At 39.6% G+C, this 19824-nt stretch overlaps 1 protein-coding gene across 7 annotated transcripts in view; it reads right to left on the bottom strand.

Moving 5' to 3' along the window:
* ENPP6 (ectonucleotide pyrophosphatase/phosphodiesterase 6) overlaps nucleotides 1-19824 on the bottom strand; it is a 179693-nt gene that overhangs the window by 134025 nt on the left and 25844 nt on the right. For 5 of the 7 annotated variants that reach the window (XM_035292553.3, XM_035292552.3, XM_035292556.3 and 2 more), the window contains exon 1: nucleotides 586-908. The exons of the other annotated variants lie outside the window; for them this stretch is intronic. In XM_035292553.3, the coding sequence (XP_035148444.3) occupies nucleotides 586-826 (241 nt within the window). In that variant the 5' untranslated portion in view covers nucleotides 827-908. Of the gene's footprint in view, nucleotides 1-585; nucleotides 909-19824 lie in introns of those variants that run through there. 7 annotated transcript variants of the gene reach the window in all.

Below are 19824 nucleotides of genomic sequence, written 5' to 3'. Positions count from 1 at the left end.
ATCATTTTACCTGGCTAAAAAAGGCAAAAGAAGGGGACAGTGGCATTGCTAAGTTACAGGGAAGGATATGGCCTAAAAATCCACTTCTTCCCCAAGTAATGCAGGAGCCCTTCTCCCGTCCGAAGGCCCCAAAGGTAGTTTCACAGTCGAACACACCGAAAAACCAGCCCACGGGACTCCAGGTTGACATGACCGCAGAGCAAAGGGACAGAAGGAATTTGGGACGGATGCATGAAGATCTGTTGATTTCGCAAACTTGAACTTAGAAAATATGGAGTTCATTAGAATTTCTCTTTCTAAAATAAACAACCACTTTTAATATCATCAAATATCATCTATTTCCATCGGTCTCTGTCCTCCGCACTGAGAACCCAAGACAGGTCCTTGGGATGACTTTTGGGAACCAATATAACCGTGAAAACAAACGTCTTCTCAGCCAAGAACGCAGATTTCCTATCTACCTTTGACGTCCCAAAGGACTACAGAACCCTGAGCATTTCCATAAGACTCTGATGCCGAGAGCTCCCCGCTCCCTGCTGGACTCCAGCCGTCCCCTCCCTGCCCAGGATAGGACATGGTACTCACCAGTCATGAGGGTGTAGTAATTGGGATATGAGAGACTAGGGAAGTCTGGGGTCAAGTAATCCACTTTTGCTCCTCTGCTCACAATCTCTCTGAAACCAGGCAGTGACTCCAGCGCCTCATCGCTGATGTAGTCTGCGCGAAAGCCATCCAGCAGAAACACCAGCAGCTTCCGGCGGGCAGAGGCCGGCTGGGCCAGGCCCAGCACGAGGACCAGCAGGAGGGTCCCAAGCTTCACTGCCATGCTGCCACGAGCCTGCCGGAAGCCTGCCAGAGCCCGGCTGGCACAGCCGTCGCCTCGCAGAGGCCGAGGATGGAGAATCTGTAGCTATTCTCTCTTCCAGGGGCTGGACCTTGAGCCGCTGGCCTTCCTGAGCCAAGTTCACTTTCAGAATTTAAAGGAACAGCACCCCCTTTTCCACACATCGATACTCACCCTTTACTAGAAAGTCCAGAGGCCGACTCCTTCAGATAAGCCAGGTTCCCAAACAACCCAGAATTAACACCAGGGGAGAGAGTTCAACCTTATTATTTTTGGTGAATGTTCCAGAAATACAAGCACCCACAGAGATGGAATTTTAGAAGATGACAAAGTCAACACTCACTTTGCAGTTGGGCTAACCAAAGGGAGGGACCGAGGAGAAGGGCACAGTTTTAATTTCATGTTATCCCACATCGTGGCCTCATTTAAACCCTTTTTCACTTGTAACTTAGTCACGCAAACCTCTGGACTCAGGGCATAAACGGGAGACAATACGTTCCGGTGGGCCTGTTTGTCAATTTCCCAACCATGTGTCCATAGTCACAGCCCTTGAAAACAAGTATTTGTCTGTGTCTTGGCCACTTACTTTTTTTATATGCAGTGTTACTTTATTTTTCAGATATGATTTAGCTGCTGGTGCCCATAGGAGGAGGCACTTTGTAGAGGAGCCCTAGAGCCAAGGAGAAGCTTCCAGAGTTGGACAACAGGAACTCGTTGCTGGCAGAATGGCCTGAAGCAGTTTTGCCCCAAGAGGATGGAAGTGAATGAGAGAGCTGGAGGATGAGAGCTTGGGATGGAAAAGCAGAGCGAGCAACGATCACGCAGGCTTCAGGACGGGGAGGACGAGGCGGAGTGGGAAACAGGAGGAGGTCAGTGATGGGAGGCAGACATGAGCTGGGGAGCAGACAGACTTAGCAAAGCCCCAGATTCTGGGGGTTCCCTAGAGCGGCTCTGTCATGGTACAGAAAATTAAATTACACAATGCATGTAAAGGCTTGTAAAACACGGCTGAGTGCAGTGGCCCACTTTAGGAGGCCAAGGTGGGCATTTTGCTTGAGGCCAGGAGGTTGAGACCAGGCTGAGCAGCTTAGCAAGACCCAGTCTTGAAAAAAAATTTTTTTAATTAGCTGGGCATAGTGGCATGTGCCTGGTCTGAGCTACACAGGAGGCTGAGGTAGGAAGGATTGTGTGAGCACAGGAGCTCAAGTATGCAGTAAGCTATGACTGTATTACTACACTCCAGGCTGGGCAACAGAGTGAGACCCTGCCTCAAAAAAAAAAAAAAAAAAAAAGACATAAAATGTGCATGGTCTATAGCAAGTGCTTAGCACATGTTAGGTGTTATTAGCATTACAACATCACCTGGGGCCTGAGAAAACCTCCGAGGCTCCAGGCCAGCTTTCCAGGGAAGGAAGGTAGACACTGGCCACGCTTATTAACTCCAAAATGCCTCTCCTGCCTCCGTCCTCTGCCAGTGTGTGTTCCCCTTCTCTTTCTCTGTTGTATTTAAGTCAAGCCCATACACAGGATCACCATGTCACTTTTTATATAATGCTGCAAAAGAGAAACACAACCTAAATTACCACTCCCATCTCAGGGGAGTTCGCCAAGGATCAGAATTCTTTTGCCCAATAAGAGGTCATGCTTTTTACAATTAAATAAATTTTTTTCTTATTAAAAAATAAGGAAAAGGAAAGTTTATTCTAATTGGTTGTTACTTTGAAAACAATGTTATTCTTATTTCTTTGAGCTGTGTGGTATTATTGTTGCTATAAACAGGAGGGTGGGATGGAGGAACAGATGGAGGGATAGAGGGAGGAAGGGAGGGGGAAGGGAGGGAAGGGAAGAAAAGGGAAGGGAAGGAGGGAAAGAAGGGAAGAGAAGAAGGGAAGAAGGGAAGGGGAGGGAAGGAAGGGAAGGAAGGGAAGGAAATGAAAGGAAAAGAAAGAAAAGGGAAGAAAGGAAGGGAAGAGAAGGGAAGGGAATAAGAGAAGAGAGGGAAGGGAAGAGAAGGGAAAAATGGAAGGAAAGCAGGGAAGGGAAGAAGGAAAAGGGAAGAGGAGAGAAAGGGTGGGAAGAAAAGGGAAGAGATGGGACGGGAAGGGGAGAAGAGGGAAGGGGAAGCAAAGGATGAGAGGGGAGGGGAAAAGGCAGGTGCATGCTGATGGGTTTGATGGGCATCTTGGACACTGAGCATCACACGTGCTAGCAGGAGAACTTCTTCCCCTGGTGACGGCCCATGGAGGTACGAGGCCCAGACACCTGTGCTCCGTGAGTGTCTGAGAGGCTCAGGGACTGTCTGGACTGTGACGCAGGAGTAGCAGTAGCAGTCCAGATGGTTCACTTTGGGATGGCTTCTGAGCTCACTTTGGGAGAGGTTAAGCACTCCAAATTTTAAAGCTGAATGTAAGAGGGAATTCCACTGTTCTCCACCACTAACAAGGGTGCACCCAAAATATGCCTCCCTGAGTGTCTCACGGGCTATGGTGGGTGTCAACTCGGAGTGACTTGCTTCAGATTAGTGTGTCCATAGATCCCCGGAGGCTCCCAAGGCTCCACAGAGAGTGTCGCAATGTGCCTGGGTGGGGCCATCTTTGTTTTATGATAACGTTAATGATCATATTGTTTAATGACCATGTTTGGACAATGTCGCTAAAGCTTTGGATCAATAAACGATTGCCAGTATGAATTTTTAACATGCATGCCAACACATGAAGAAAGAGACATAAGGGAAGGAATTCAATCCAATAAATCCTAGGGGTGCTCCCAGCCGGACTCCAGGTCTCGAACCTTCTAACCTGGAAAAGGTTGGAAATGAAAGCTAAAAAGCAAGAGGTAAAAGAAATACGTCATTCAGGTGATTAATATTAAGTACCCAGAGGCTGTGATCCCAAACCTACGTGCCTATGATCTGGGCGTCTTCACTCAGAAGCGGTCGGCAGCACCTAATGCTTATAAGGGCTTAGTGCAACTTGTTTTCAAGGGTCGACAATACTGTAAAGAAATCGCCCACAGGGTTTCACTTAGATAATGCAAAACATGAAAAATTTACTCCACACGTTGAAACAACCTTTGTCCTGAACCTGCTGCAAGTCTCTCTAGGACATGCATGAGCTCTCAGGAGTGCGCTGTCCACATGAGTCAGCACTCTGGTGCCTCGCCTTCATGGAGAGACAGGTGAGACGGAAGGAAAAACAGAGGAGAGAGAGCTGATTCCAGAGTCAAGATCCTGGTATGGTGCAATTGTGTGATTCTGAGAAAATTGCCTTTCCAGGCTTCAGTTTTTACCTCTGAAAAGTGGCAAAAGCTTTAAGGTCATTTCTAGCTGTAGAATCAATGCAATTTGAAAGTGATATCCCAAGGCAGCCCCTGTCCGTCGGCTTCCGCCCTGGTTGGCCCTATTAATCCGTCCCGGCTTCGGCAGCCCTGCTGGGCCTTTGTTGGTCCATGGCAACCCTCACCGTCCCTAAACATCGGCAGCCCTAGCTCCTTAGAGTGCTTGTCCCCATCACTGACCACGGCACACGTGCCATCTGTCCTCCTTATGGTTAGGCGCTGGAATTAGGACCTTAATAAATGTGAGGGGATTGAAATCATACAGAATATGCTTTATAAATGGAAAATTTTTCTTTAAAATGTAAGATGACATAAGGACATTTTCAGATAAACAAAAGAGGAGGGAATTAGTTACCAACAGGCCTGTACTACAAAAAAAAATACTAAAGAATCTTCTTTAAGTTGAAAGAAAATAACACGAGATGAAAATTAATATACACAGGAAGAAAAAAGGGATTGTAAATGATCAATATGTGAGTAAATATAAAAGACTATGTTTTTCTTTCATAAATATCGTTAAAAATAACTGCTGAAAGTAAAAAGAATAACACTATCATAAAAGTGATGACTTACGAAGAGTTAGGAGATATGAGAAGAACGGCTTAAATGAAGGGGGTGGAATGTTTAGGTGGAATAAGCCGTTGTGAAGGTTTTTGAAACTTATGAAATGGGAGAAGTCAGATTTCAAGAGTAAAATGTAAAAGTGACTGTATATTAATTCGAACTAGACTGTAATACGGCTGAATATTGTAATTCTCAGAGAAACTACTAAACAAAAAAAAAATACAAAGAGGTTTGACTAACAGGTCAGTAGGGGGGAAACGACCTCAACATAATAAAGGCTACCGCTGACTTCATGCCCAATGGTGAAAAGCTGAAAGATTTCCTCTAGAGCAGCAATAAGACAGGGATGCTCCATCTAACCCTTCTGCATACTGCAAGTCCCAGCAGACAACTAGGGAAGAGAATTACAAAGTAAAAGATAGAATCATCTCTGTTTGCCAATGACATGGCCTTACATGCAGAAACTCCTAAAGATCACACACACACACACACACACACACACACACACAAAATCATCCAAAAATCAGTTGTGTTTCTATACAGTAACAATAAACAGTCCAAAAATAAAATGAAGAAAACAGTGTCATTTACAATGGCATCAAAAGGAATAAAATACTTGAAAGCAGGTCAGGTGCAGTGACTCACGCCTGTAATCCTAGCAGTATGGGAGGCCGAGGTGGCCAGATCACTTGAGGTCAGGAGTTCGAAACCAGCCTGGCCAACATGGTGAAACCTGTCTCTACTGAAAATACAAAAATTAGCTGGGCGTGATGCCAGGCACCTGTAATTCCAGATACTCAGGAGGCTGAAGCAGGAGAATCACGTGAACTTGGCGGGGCAGAGGTTGCAGTGAGGCAACCATGTGAACTGTTTATTCAAGGTACCAGGCCAGTTTGTTCCCCCCAAGGGTTTTACTGGCTGCAGAAAGTCAAGCCTAGTCTTTAAAGATGGCTGCTTATCAGAAAACATGACGTTCCGGTCATAGCTTGGATGGTATAACCAGTGTTTCCAATTGTCTACTGTTACAAGAAGAACAGATTCTTACTGAACTTCAAATAATTCAAATAATTATATTGTCATAAAAAATAAGAATACTCAACAATAGTTTCCAAATTCTAGAGGGATCAGGTCCGTAGAAAAAAATGTAAATATTTTAATTTTATTTACAAAAGTATAATTTACCAGATTGTTGTAAATTATATATAGCTTTACAAAACATTTCCTTAAATCTGGAAAACAAAACATAAAAAAATCAGCAATGTTTCAGACAAAAAAAAATTCTTTTTTTTTTTTTTTTTGAGACAGAGTGTCACTCTGCCTCCCAGGCTGGAGTGCAGTGGCGTAATCTCAGTTCATTGCAACCTACAGCCCCAGGGTTCCATCGATTCTCCTGCCTCAGCCTCCAAAGTAGCTGGGATTACAGGCATGGGCCACCACACCCGACTGATTTTTGTATTTTCAGTAGAGATGGAGTTTCACCATGTTGGCCAGGCTGGTCTCGAACTCCTGACCTCAGGTGATCTGCCCACCTTGGCCTCTCAAAGTGCTGGGATTACAGGCGTGAGCCACTGTGCCCAGACCCAGAAAATTAATTCTTACTCTGCTTGATGTTGCACTGGCAATTTCATGAACCCATCAGTTTCTTTATTAGAGTTCTAAAAGTTCTTCTGCAGTCCAATGATATGACCTTAAAGTTATCAGAAACCTGTATTTCTGAGTACCTGTCGATCTTTTTCCTAAATCTCCCGGAAGAAGCAATTTTGAACTGCAGCTGATTGCAAAGGCTTTTAGAGAAGAAAAAAATCAATAACAGTGGATGACAAAGACATAGAAGAAACACAGTTAAAATCCAATGAGAGTATATTATAGCAAGCAATTGACGAGGGAAACTGGTCATTTCAGTAGCATACAACATTTAAAAACATCAAATGATGACTGACAACATAGGAAGCCAGGCGTCTCATACAGTTCTTAGAACGCTCATATCAATAACACATCCATAAGTATAACTTACAGAATATTTAGCTTCACTCTTATTTGTCCACGCATTTCAAATAATTTATCAAATAACCCTAATTAGCTTAATGTCTCTCTTATACAAGGTAAAAAGCAAATCATTTGATCTTTCCCAACTGAAAAATCCCAGAGTTAACATCTAAGAGACTTCATTTGGAATTCCATTGCAAAAATATGAAAAAGACTTAAAACACATAACTAAATAGGATCACAAGTCATTTTCTCATTTATTTAACCAGAGTGATAAGTAAAAAGCTTCAAAGACAAATACAGAAAACTACTTGCTTGTGGGAAAAACCTTCTTTTAAGTAATCAAAGATCCATATTCACTGCAATGGCGTTATTACAATAGCCAAGATATAAAATCAACCTAAGTGTTCATGAATGAATGAATGAATAAAAAAACATGGTATATATATACAATGAAATATGATTCAGCCTTAATAAAGAAGATAAATGTGTCATTTGTACCAATATATGTGAACTGGAGGACATAATGTGAAGTGAAATAGCTAGGAACAAAAATACAATCTTGCTCTCACTTATACGTGGAATCTGAAAAAGTCAATGTCGTAGAAGTAGAGAGCAGAACAGTGGTTCCCGAGGTTTGGGGTGGGAAGTATGGGGAGACATTTATCAAAGAGCACAACATTTCAGTTAGAGATGAGGAATAGCTTCAAGAGTTCTGTTATAAAACATGGTCACCTTCATCAATAGAAATGTGTTACATTCTTGAGAATTGCTAAGAGAGTAGATTTTAAATGTCCTCCCCACAAACATGATAAGAATGTGAGGTAATGCATATGTTAATTAGCTTAATCGAGTCATTTTAATACATATACATATTTCAAAACATTGTGCAAAACATATGTATACAATTGTTATAAGTCAATTTAAAAACTAAATTAACTAATTAGAAAAAGGAATTATCCAGTCAGAAGAACAAAAAGAAAAAGGAAGTAAAAAGAGTAAGGAATGTCTCAGGAACTCCTGGAACATCATCACGTGAACCAATATAAACATTATTAGAGCTGCAAAAGAAGAACAGAGAAAAAGATGACTAAAACACTTGTTTAAGTGAATAGGCTTGGCACGATGGCTTGCACATAATCCCAGCTCCTTAGGAAGCCAAGGTGACAGGATTGCCTGTAGCCAAAGGTTCAAGGCTAGCTTGGGTAACACAGTGAGACCCTGTCTCTCCCGAAAAAAAAAAAAAATGCCTTATTTAAGAAAATAAGAGCTCCAAACTTGCCAATTCTAGGGAAGGAAATGGGCATCCAGATTCATGAATTCCAAATAACCTCAAATAAAATTAATCCAAAGAAATTTGCTCCAAAACACACTATAATCCAATTGTTGTCAAAAGTGAAAAACAAAATTTTGAAAGCATCAGAAAACTAATGTGTCTTGTATAAGGGAGTTCCATTAAGGCTACCAAAAGATTTCTCAGGAGAAACTTTGCTTGTCAGAAAGGAGTGGGATGATATATACAAAGTACTGAAAAAGATTGTCAACCAAGAATTATATTCCTGGCAAAACTGTCTTTTAGAAATGAAAGAGAGATAAAGATGTTCCCAGACAAAAAAAAAACTGAAGGAGTCCATTACACCAGACCTGCCTTACGAGACTGCAGAGGAGACCTTCTTAAGTTGAAGCTAAGTCCTGCTAAATAAAAATGCAAAACATGAAATTATAGAACTCACCTTACAAAGGTAAATAAAAAGAAAAAACATACTGTACCACTGTAATGGTGTTATGTAAGTCATTCCTAATTTTAGTGTAAAAGTTAAAAGATTTCTAAATTTCAAAACTAAAAATGTTGAAAGGTATTAAGAATAACTAACACACAAATTGGCTATTGGATATATAATATTAATCATTGTAAATTTTAACATCCATGACATAACATGTGTTTAATGAGATAAGTAAAAATGTTGATGTGATTGAAGTTAAGGAATGAATGCTACTTTTTTTTTTCAAATTCTTCCAAAAAGTTGAAGAGGAAGAAATCCCTCCAGATTCATTTTATGAAGCCAATGTTACCCTTATACCAAAGTCAGACAAGAATACTACAAAAAAAGAAAATTACAGCCAATATGCCTGATGACTATAGATACAAAAACCCTCAACGAAATACTAGAAAACTGTATTTGATATAACATTAAAAGAATTATACATCATGAGCAAGTGGGATTTATCCCTGGAATGCAAGGATGATTCAACGTGCACTAATCTATAAATGTGATACACCACATTAACAAAAAGAAGGATAAAAATCGCATGATCATCTCGAGTGATGCAGAAAAAGCATTTAACAAAACTTATTCTTCTTTCATGATTTAAAAAAAAAAAACAACTCTAAGCAAGTTAGGTATAGAAATAGTCTACCTCAGCACAATAAAGGCCACATATGGCAAGCCCACAACTGACACAATACTCAACAGTGAAAAACTGAAAGCTTTTCATCTGAGATCAGGAACAAAAAAAAGTTACCCATTCTCACCATTTCTATTCAAAATAGTATTGGAACTTCTAGTTAGATGTAGTCAACAAAAAGAAACAAAAGGCATCCAAACGGCAAAGGAAGACGTTAAATCATCTGTTTGCCAGTGACATAATTATTGACATCCCTAAGACTCCACCAAAAAAATGTTATAACTAATAAACTAATTTAGTAAAGTTGTGGAATACAAAATCATGTACAAGAAACAGTTGCATTTCCCCATAGTAGCAGTGAACTATCTGTAAAAGAAAATAAGAAGAAAAATTCCATTTACAATAGCATCAAAAAGAACAAATTACTTAGGAATAAACTTAAGCAAGGTAGTGCCAAAGTTGTACACTGAAAACTACAGTACACTGATGAAAGAAATTGAAGAAGGTACAAATAAATGGTAAAATATTCTGTGTTCATGGATTGAAAGGATTAATATTATTTAGATGTCCATACTAACCAAAGCAATCTGTAGATTCTACATTATTCCCATCAAAATCCCAGTGGAATTTCTTAAAGAGAAAATATTCTATAATTTATGTGGAAAAACAAAAAACCCAGAATAGCCAAAGCAATCTTGAAAAACAACAACAAAGCTGGTGGCATCACACTTTCTGATTTCAAAATACATTAGTAAGCTACAATAATCAACACAGTCTGGTATTGGCATAAAGACAGACACAAAGAACAACAGAGCAAAATGGAGAGCCTGGAAATAAACCCACATATTCACAGTCAATTGATCTTCAAGAAAGGCATCAAGAATATGCAATGGGGAAAGAACAGTCTCTTGAACAAGTGATGCTGGGAAAACTGGAAATTCACATTCAAAAGGAATAAACTGGACCCCTATCTTACACCATAATGCAAAGTTCCCATGAACATGGAGTGAAGATTTAAAGGTAGGACCTGGAACTTCAAAACACTTAGGAGCGAACATGAGGGAAAATCTTCATGACATTGCTCCTGGCGATGATTTTATGGATATAATATCAAATGTGCCAGTAGCAAAAGCAAAAACAGATAAATGGGATACTGAAGTAAAAATGTTCAGCACAGCAAAGGAAACAACCAAATGAAGAGACAAATTACGACACAAATAAAATATTTACAAACTATATGTCTGATAGTTAATTTCCTATGTAAACATGGAACTCCTACAATCGAACAGCGAAAAACAAATAATGAGAAAATGGGCAAAGATCTTGAATGGATATTTCTCCAAAGAGATATACAAATGGGCAACAGGTATATTATAAGGTGCTCAACATCACTGATCATCAGGGATGCAATTTAAAACCACAATGAGGTAACACCTTATACTTATTCAGAGGACTTTTTTAAGAAAAGTATAAGTGTTGATGAGTATGTGGAGAAATTGTAATTCTTATTGATTGTTGGTGGGAATGTAAAATGATGCAATCACTATGGAAAACAGTATAGACGTTCCTCAGAAGGTGAGACTAGAGCTAACATATGATACAATGACCCTACTCTTGGGTATATATCCAGAAGAATTAAAATGAGAATCTCAAAGAGGTACCTGCACTCCCAGATATTTTGGGAGCATTGCAGTATTGCAGATTATTTACAATGCCAACCTACAGAAACAACTCAACTTTCTGTTGACAAATGAATGGATAAAGAAAATGTCATATATGCATACCTGAAATATTATTCAGCCTTAAAGAGAAAGGAATCATAAGATTTCAACATGGATGAACCTTGAGGACATTATGTTAAGTGAAATACTCCAGTCACAAAAAGCCAAATAATGTATAATTACTCATACATTTATTATCTAAAGTAATCAAATTTCTATAAACAGAGAGTAGAATGGTAATTACTAGGGGTTAGGGGAGGGGGCAGAAGAGATTTGTTTAATAGGTATAGAGTTTCAGATTTTCAAGATGAAAAATTTCTGGAGATCTTCTGTTTTACAACAATGTGAATATACTTAACATTATTGAACTATACATTTAAAAATGGCTATGATGGTAAATTTCATGTTATGTGTTTTTATTATAATAAAAAGCAATAAAAGCCAGTAGAAAAAAAAATACTAAAAATACTAATTAGCCTCAAAGAAGATATGAAAAGATTTAACAAAGGATTAATAACAGGTTGGACTGGTAGGAAATAAACACCAAGATTGTGGACTTAAGCCAAACCATATTAACAATTACTACGTGTAGTGCACTAAAAATTTCAAATAAAAAGATAAGACTGGATAAGAAAGCAGACTCAACTATAAGTTCTTTAAAAGATGCACATTAAATGTATAGACACAACGGGCTGTGAGCAAAAGGCTGGTAAAATACCTAACTGAAAGGTTATACTAACAGAAGATAATCTAGACTTCAAAACAAGTGTTATCAGTGACAAAGAAAGACGTTTCTTAATCATAAAATGATCAATTCCTCAGAATAAAATAAAGTTAATATATATGTCTATACCTAATGACACGGCTTAGTTTCTAAAATGCATAATTAGGAACCTCACAGAACTAAAAGCAAAATAAACAAACTCACAAGCATCGTTGGGAATTTTAACCCTCCTCTTGCAGCTACTGATGGAACAACTTAATAAAAATAATTAAGGAAAGTTACAGAAAGTTTAAACAAGACTGTCAATAACTTGACCAAATTGATATTGTAGAATCACTAGACCCAACAACAGAATACATTTTCCTTCTTTCCAAATGCACTTAGGCTGTGGTAAATGGAATATAATAGATAGAACATAATAAATAGGCCATATTCTTAACCATAAAAGAAGTATCAGTAATTTCAAAAGACTGACATCTTATAAGTGGTCTCTGCAATGGAGTAAAATTAGAAATCTAACAATATAATATCTATAAAAATGCCACATATTTGAAATTAAACCATACGATTCTAAAAAAAATCCATTGTCAAAGGAAAAACACAGGGAAAAATTAGAAAATATTTTGAACTGAATGATAATAACAATAACATATCATATTTGTGGCATGCAGCTAAAATAATGTTTAGAGGGAAATAACTTTTTTTTTTTATTTTTATTTTTTGAGACAAGGTCTTGCTCTGTTACCCAGGCTGGAGTGCAGGGGCGAGATCACGGCTCACTGTAGTGACAACCTCCTGGGCTCAAGTGATCCTCCTGCCCCAGCCTCCCAAGTAGCTGGGACCACGAGCACGAGCAACCATGCCTGGCTAAATTTTTCTGTTTGCTAGAGATGAGGTCTCACTATTTTGTCCAGGCTGGTATCCTGGGCTCCAGTGATACTCCCACCTTGGCCTCCCAAAGTGCTGTGATTACAGGTGTGAGCCACCACACTCAGTGGAAATGCATACTTTTAATACTTGGGTTGTGAAAAAAGAAAGTTATAAAAATCAATTATAGAATTTTCCAAAATAAAACATAGGAAAAGAAAAGTAACTTGAGCTTAAAATAAATAGACATAAGAATGTAAAGATAATCCTTAGTTCCTATAACCACACAGGTAAGATTTCTGAAAACGAAACCCAGGGTCTCACCCTGTAAGTGGCTGAATTACAATGTAAATTGAATTGCCAACATCACAAGGCATTTTCTGAAGAGAAGACATGGATTGGAAAGAATAAAATCCCCCAAATTTGAATGGGGACATGTGGGAACATCCCATTGAAGTTGGGGGCACTGAACTTCTAAATTCTGCAGTTTTCTTTGCCAGTAGAAGCAGTCCTTTTCTCCCGTATGAAGAGATTAGCTCTGCCTTGCTTGAAAAACCTGTCGTGGCCTCCCCTGAGGTGACTGCCTTGCAAGGCACTGCTGAATCTCCTCAGGACCTATCTCTGTCACCTCTTTGCCTATAGACCTAAGTCCCAGTCAGCTCGAAGGGGTGAGGTGCAAAGCGTGACCTACAGGAATGTGCACTACACACCGAAAGAAGTGCATGATTCTTCCAACTTACACAGACAGACTTTGGGAATGTGTGTGGAATGGATATTGAAGGTGTGTGATGATGGAAGGAACGTAAAGTGGATCAGGCTGCAATCACTGATACAGGCTCACTAAGCGGGGATACTGGACTCTGCTGCACCCTGAGGAGGGATGAAGTACTGTTTTTTGTTTTGTTTTTGTTTTCAGTTGGTTGGCTCACATTTGGAACCAAGGGTCACCTACACTAAATACATATGCAAAGCTAGAAATGCCTCCATATACTATAGAAGAAGGCATCCAAAGTTTAGGAATATTGAAATGATTGAGTTAATTTGTCACGTAATACCTGCTCACCCACTCCAGGTGGGTCCAGAGGAGGCAGATTTTGCCATGACTACGCGAAATACATTTGAAGGGGAACCCTGGCATCCTTGAAGAGCTCTGCAGTCACTCTTCTTTACGGGTCATAAATTACAATGGGAACTGCTACCATCTAACTGGAATCTCTAAATGCAAAGAGATAATTGGATCGCAGGGTGGCAGGGGACAAGAGGCAGCACTTAATTGTCAAAGACATTGTGGCTATGTCTTTGACATAGTTACTGAAATCGACAGAAGAGTCAAGGCGTAGTCAGAAGTGTCTGGTTCTCAGAGACCTATGGCTTTGGCTAGTTGATCATGGTATTCCTAAAAAAGAAATAGACAAGATTTCTACTAATTCTCACTTGCTCTGTATGAGTAAGAGTTCCAGGTATAGTGGAGAAAACTCTAATTTGAATCCCCAGAGACTCATGACCTCCCAGTCAATTCCAAAACTTGAGTTTGTGTACACACTCAGACCCCTCAAATGAATGACTGTGTTTCCTGGAGTAAGGACATTATCACACTGACAAAAATTTCTCCCAGCCTTTCCCAAAGACAATTTACCAGGATGACCTTGCATGGGGGAGAGGGAAATAATCTGAATTTTCAGGGAGTACTGGATACTCCCCCTGAACTAATGCTAATTCCTAGAAATGCAAAACATCCACCACAGTTCACCAGTCAAAGTAGGGGCTTATGGAGGTCAAATGATCAATGGAGTCAGCCTACGTCCATCTTACAGTAGACTCAGTGGGTCCCCAGACTCATCCTGTAATTATTTCTTCAGTCTGGAATGCATAAGTGGAACGGACATGTTCAGCAACTGGCAATATTCTCATATTAGAGCAGAAATAAAGGAAGATAAAGAGAGGACAAGTCAATAAAATAGAAGTGACAAATAATAGAGAAAATGAATAAAGCCAAAAGTTCGTTCTTTGCAAAGATTAATAAAATTAGTCAGCCCCTGACAAAACTGATAACAAGAAAACATAAATTAGCAATATGATTTAAAAAAAAAAGGAGATAGCATTTATAGATCCTACAGATATTGAAAGACACAAAAGGAATATTATGAGCAACTTTAATAAATTCAATAACTTAGATGTAATGGAGAATTTAATGAAATGCACCATGTAATAAAACTGACACAAGAAGAAATTAAAATCTTAATACCTCTATATCTATTTAGAACTTAAATTTATTTCCAAAAATATTTTTACAAATAAAGTTCTAAGTCCAGATGGTTTCACTGAAGAATCATATCAAACATCCAGGGAAGAAATAATAACAAAAATAAACTAACTCTTTTAAAAAACAAAGGAGGAAGAAACACTTCTTGACTCATTTTATACGCTCAGCAAAACTCGGATAGCAACTTCTCATAGCATCAGAAAAAAGACCAATATTCCAAACATACTTAGACATAAAAATATGTAACAAAATATTATCTAATTAAATCCAAAATATAAACAAGATAATATGTCTTGGCAAAGTGAGATTTATAAATAAGGTTTATTATTCAAAGATCCATCATCATAATTCATCACATTAACAGAATAAAGGAGAAAAAATATCATCTCAATAGCATTTAATAAAATTGAGTCATTCATTATTAGAAAAAAAAAACTCTTAGCAAACTGGGAATAAAAAGGAATCTTCTCAATTTGATAAAGGGAATATACTGAAAATCTATAGGTAACACCAGACAGTATTGCTTTCAATAAGCTTTCTGCACTTTATCTCATTTCTCCCTTTCTGGTACTCCTATAATTCATATATTCCCATTTTTTATGGTATCCATATGTCCCTTATGCTTTCTTCACTCTTTTCAAATTTATTTTCTCTTAGTTCCTCTATTTTCAAATGACCTATCTTTTTGTTCATCAATTCTTTCTTCTACATAATTGAGTCTGCTGTTGAAACCCCCTACTGAGTTATTTCGTTCTGTCATTGTATTCTCCCGCTCTAGGATTTCTGTTCTGTTCTTTTTTATGGTTTCTATTTCTTTATTAAACTTCTCATTTTGTTCATGCATTGTTTTGTTAAGTTTATTTAGTTGTTTATCTGTATTTTCTGGTATCTCATTGAACTTGTTTAAGATTTTTTTGAATTCTTTTTCAGCCAATTTGTACATATCCATTTGTGGGGAATGGAGTTGGTTATTGGAGCTTTATTCGTTTCCTTTGGTGGTGTCATGTTTGCTTGATTCTTTGTTATCTGAATAACCTTGCACTGATACCTGTGCATTTGAAGGAGCAAACTCCTCTCTCAGTCTTTATAGATTAGTTTGGCAGGTTAAAGTCTTTTCATTAGATCTCCAGCTAATAGGATTCCCCCTGGGATCATAGTTGAGTGGGATTGAATCAAAGTCTCATGTCTGATGCTGGGTCTACAGCAGAGACTGTAGTTGGTAGGCCTGTTACCAGGGGCCATAGTGTACATGGTTCTTATCTGGCTCTTGGGGGACTGGACTGCCTCCAGGCTAGTGCTGGGGTGGGGTTCTGCGTGTGTTCACAAATGGCAGCCTGTTACCATGGGCACTGATTGGTTTGGCTTCCTCCAGGTCTCTGAGAGGGCTCTTGGTGGATCATTGGATTGGTCCCTGCACTGGCTATACTGCCCTCATCCATGGCTGAGAGGGGCTAGATCCAAGACACAAGGTTGTTTCAGAGTCCACAGCTAAGACAAATATCTTCAGGTTTGCCTTCAGGGTCACAAAGAGCTTCTCCTGGTGTTCCCTGCTGAGCAGGTGTGCTTGTGGACTGAAGTTGAGAAGGACTAGAGTCGTTTATTGGACCATCTCAAGATTCACAATGGAACTGAGGTCAAGTACAGCTAACATTACACGACATGGTAAAACACTGAGATTTCCCCCTAAGATGGAGAACAAAACAAAGATGTTCTCTTTTTCCATTTCTCTTCAGCACTGTACTAGAAATCCTGGCCATGCAAAAAAAAAAAAAAAACCTACAAGAAGAAATAAAAGGCATAAAAATTGGAAAGAAGGAAACAAAACTCTATTTGCAAGCAAAATGATTGTCTGTATCAAATGCATGTATAATCTACAAAAAGTCAAATTACATGTTTTAGGTTGTAGATTTTACTGTATATTAATTTTATTTCAAAATATTTATAAACATGGACATTTCAAGAAAAAAGTAGAAGAGGGGAAGATGAGGGACTCCTCTTATGTAAGACACTGGGATCTCTATAGCAATCTTCTAACTTTTCCACAGCATCTAAATAACCACACAATAAAGGATATGTCAGCTTTTCTGCTTATGAAACTCCCTCCACATGCATAGACTGAACAAGGATCTGGTTCTATCTAAATGTCCTCTTCCAGGTATATTGCTCCTACAGGTCTGTGCAGGATGGATTCAATGGCACACGATGGGCAGCAGGCAATTGGAATGTGTTTCAATAATCCAGATGAGAAATATCCTGAGCCAGGGCAACGGTTGCACAGATGAAAAAGAAGAAGTAAAATTTGTTTTAAAATGTCAAGACAGACCAGACCCGGTGGCTCAAACCTGTAATCCCAGCACTTTGGGAGGCCAATACAGCCAGATCATGAGGTCAGGAGATCAAGACCATCCTGGCCAACATAGTGAAACCCCATCTCTACTGATAATACAAAGAAAAATTAGCTGGGCATTGTGGCAGGGCACACCTGTAGCCCTCAAGAGGCTGAAGGCTACTCAAGAAGCTGAGGCAGGAGAACTGCTTGAACCTGGGAGGCAGAGGCTGCAGTGAGCCGAGATCGTACCACTGCACTCCAACCTGGTGACAGGGTAAGACTCCATCTCAAAAAAAATAAAAAATAAAAAGACAAGAACACAACTTTGTAAGGAAGAAGAAAGCTCTTTCATTTATTTATTTTTAATGTCAATACAAATAGGTAGGGCCATTTTCACTTTTCTCTCTGTTTATAGATGAAAACATTAATATCCAGAATAAAATGTGGTTGCATTTATGCACTGTTATTTCCTTAAAATGGTGTAACAAAAATTTTAATAAACTCACTTTATAAGCAAATTTTGGTATAAATCAAATACCCAGAAAAAATAAAACAGTACATAATTCCAAAGCTGAAAGCCAATGAATTGTAAAATGTTTTTATACTATTGCCACAAGCTACCACCATATGAACAGGAGAACAGAAATTCCAGCCCCCACTTTCAGTGTTTTAGGAATCATGCTGCCATTTACAGGTGTTGGAACTTCCAGGAGGGATTTCTTTGTGAGGCTGGTATTAGCCAATTTGGCCCTTTTGGCAACTGTTGGGTTGTGACAGTGGAGGCCAGCAGCCTCCCAGGTAGAGCTATACAAGCCCAGCCTCAGACTGCTAGTTGGTCTGTCAAAATGAAAGTAAGGACATATTCTGCCAAGTGGACCCTTATTTATTAGTAAGCAGGCTAAGGAGAGCTTGGGTGTCCTGCAGTACAATTCTGACAACCACCACCTGGAGTTAATGCCAGATTCCGCATGTTAGGAGCACTGTCCCCAACAAGACTGTTCCCATTTCAGACACCAGCTATAATTTCAGGTCTCCAGACCATCTGTGCCCTGACCAACTAGCTACAAGTCCCACAACCCCTCTCAGGCTCAATGATTCTCCAGAACAATTCCTGGAACTCAGGAAGGTGCTAGACTTAAAATTACAGTTTTATTATAAAGGTTGAGAATCAGGACCAGCATAATGAAGAGACACATAGCACAGATTTGAGAGGGTCCCAAATGCAGAGATCCCACACCCTCTTCCCATGAAATCAGAGTGCATCACCCTCCCAACACATCAATGTGTTTATCAACCACAAAGTTCCCCTGAGCTTCAGTGTCCAGAGTTTTACTTGGGTTTCCCAACATAGTCATAATTAGTCGGATCACTGACCAAGGATTAAACTCAGTCACCAACCCCCCTTCTCCTCCCCGGAGATCAGACTGGCTCAAAGTCCTAACCCCCTGAGATCACGTGGCTGGTCTTTCCGGTGACCAGTTCCCATTCTGAGTGGTCTCATTAGCATAAATCAGATGCAATCCAAAAAGCCTCATGAATAACAAAGATGCCCCTATTACTCAGGAAATTCCAAGGACTCAGAGTCTTTCTCCCAGGAATCAGGGACAAAGGCCAGTCCGATGCTTTATTACCCAACACAGTTACATACCTGTTCTCCTCAGCTTGGTGAGATCTCCTCTTTCTGTCCTCAGGCAACAATCAAGTTCCCTGCATAAACTCTGAGATCAGCCAATAATGGGTCATGACAGAGTCCTCTGCCACATGGGGTGCCCAGAGGGCATGAGTTTGGATGTGGGGCCACCCCAGTAGAATCTGCCTGATTCTGATACTTCAACGGAGCATGGTGCTGTGATTCAGTCTTTTTAGGTGACTATATTTTTTGAACACCACTTACTTTATCTATGGAAAATTATTTCTAAAATGCCTTATGCTAATGAAGGTTTAGTATCTATTACAATAAAATAGAAAACATTCTCTTCAACTACCTCTGATTATAAATTTCTGCTCAAATGCTGAGTGATTACCCTGAAGTACAGATGAAAGTCATTCATGTAGTCTTATGTGATAGTTAATATTGAGGGCAGCTTGATTGGACCGAAGGACGCCAACATTGTTTCTGGTACGTCTGTGAGGGTCTTGCCAAAGCAGATTAACGTTTGCGTCAGTTGACTGGGAGAGGCGGACTCACACTCAGTCTGGGTGGGCACCATCTAACAGCTGCCCGCGTGGCTAGAAAAAAGCAGGCAGAAGAGCAGGAAGGACTTGAGTTCCTGAGTCTTCCAGCCTCCATCTTTCTCCTGTGCTGGGTGCTTCCTGCCCTGGAACATCGGACTCCGAGTTCTTCAGCTTTTGGATTATTGGACTTACACCAGTGCTTTGCCAGGGGCTCTTGGGCCCCGGCCACAGAGTGAAGACAGAACCGTCACCTTCCCTACTTTTGAGGTGTTGGGACTCGGACCGGCTTCCTTGTTCCTCAGCTTGCAGATGGCCTATTTGGGCCTTCACCTTGTGATCCTGTGCATCAATGCTCTTTAATAAACTCCCCTTTATACGCCCATTTATCCTATCAGTCCTGGCCCTCTAGAGAACCCTGACTAGTACAATATATAAGTTACACTTCCTATTCTGAAGTCTTTAAGTAGTTTACCTCATAGACAATGGAACATTCTTGTACTATTATTTTAATACAGTGACATTATAATTTAAAATTATTTTTGTATTAGTAATGCTGTCTATGTGTTTATTGGTGTGGCTCATGCTATAGCTGAAAAAAAATGTACTCGG

The sequence above is a fragment of the Callithrix jacchus genome, chromosome 3 (assembly GCF_049354715.1).
Source record: "Callithrix jacchus isolate 240 chromosome 3, calJac240_pri, whole genome shotgun sequence".
Lineage (NCBI taxonomy): Eukaryota > Metazoa > Chordata > Mammalia > Primates > Cebidae > Callithrix > Callithrix jacchus.
This window is presented reverse-complemented; position numbering and strand designations above follow the sequence as displayed.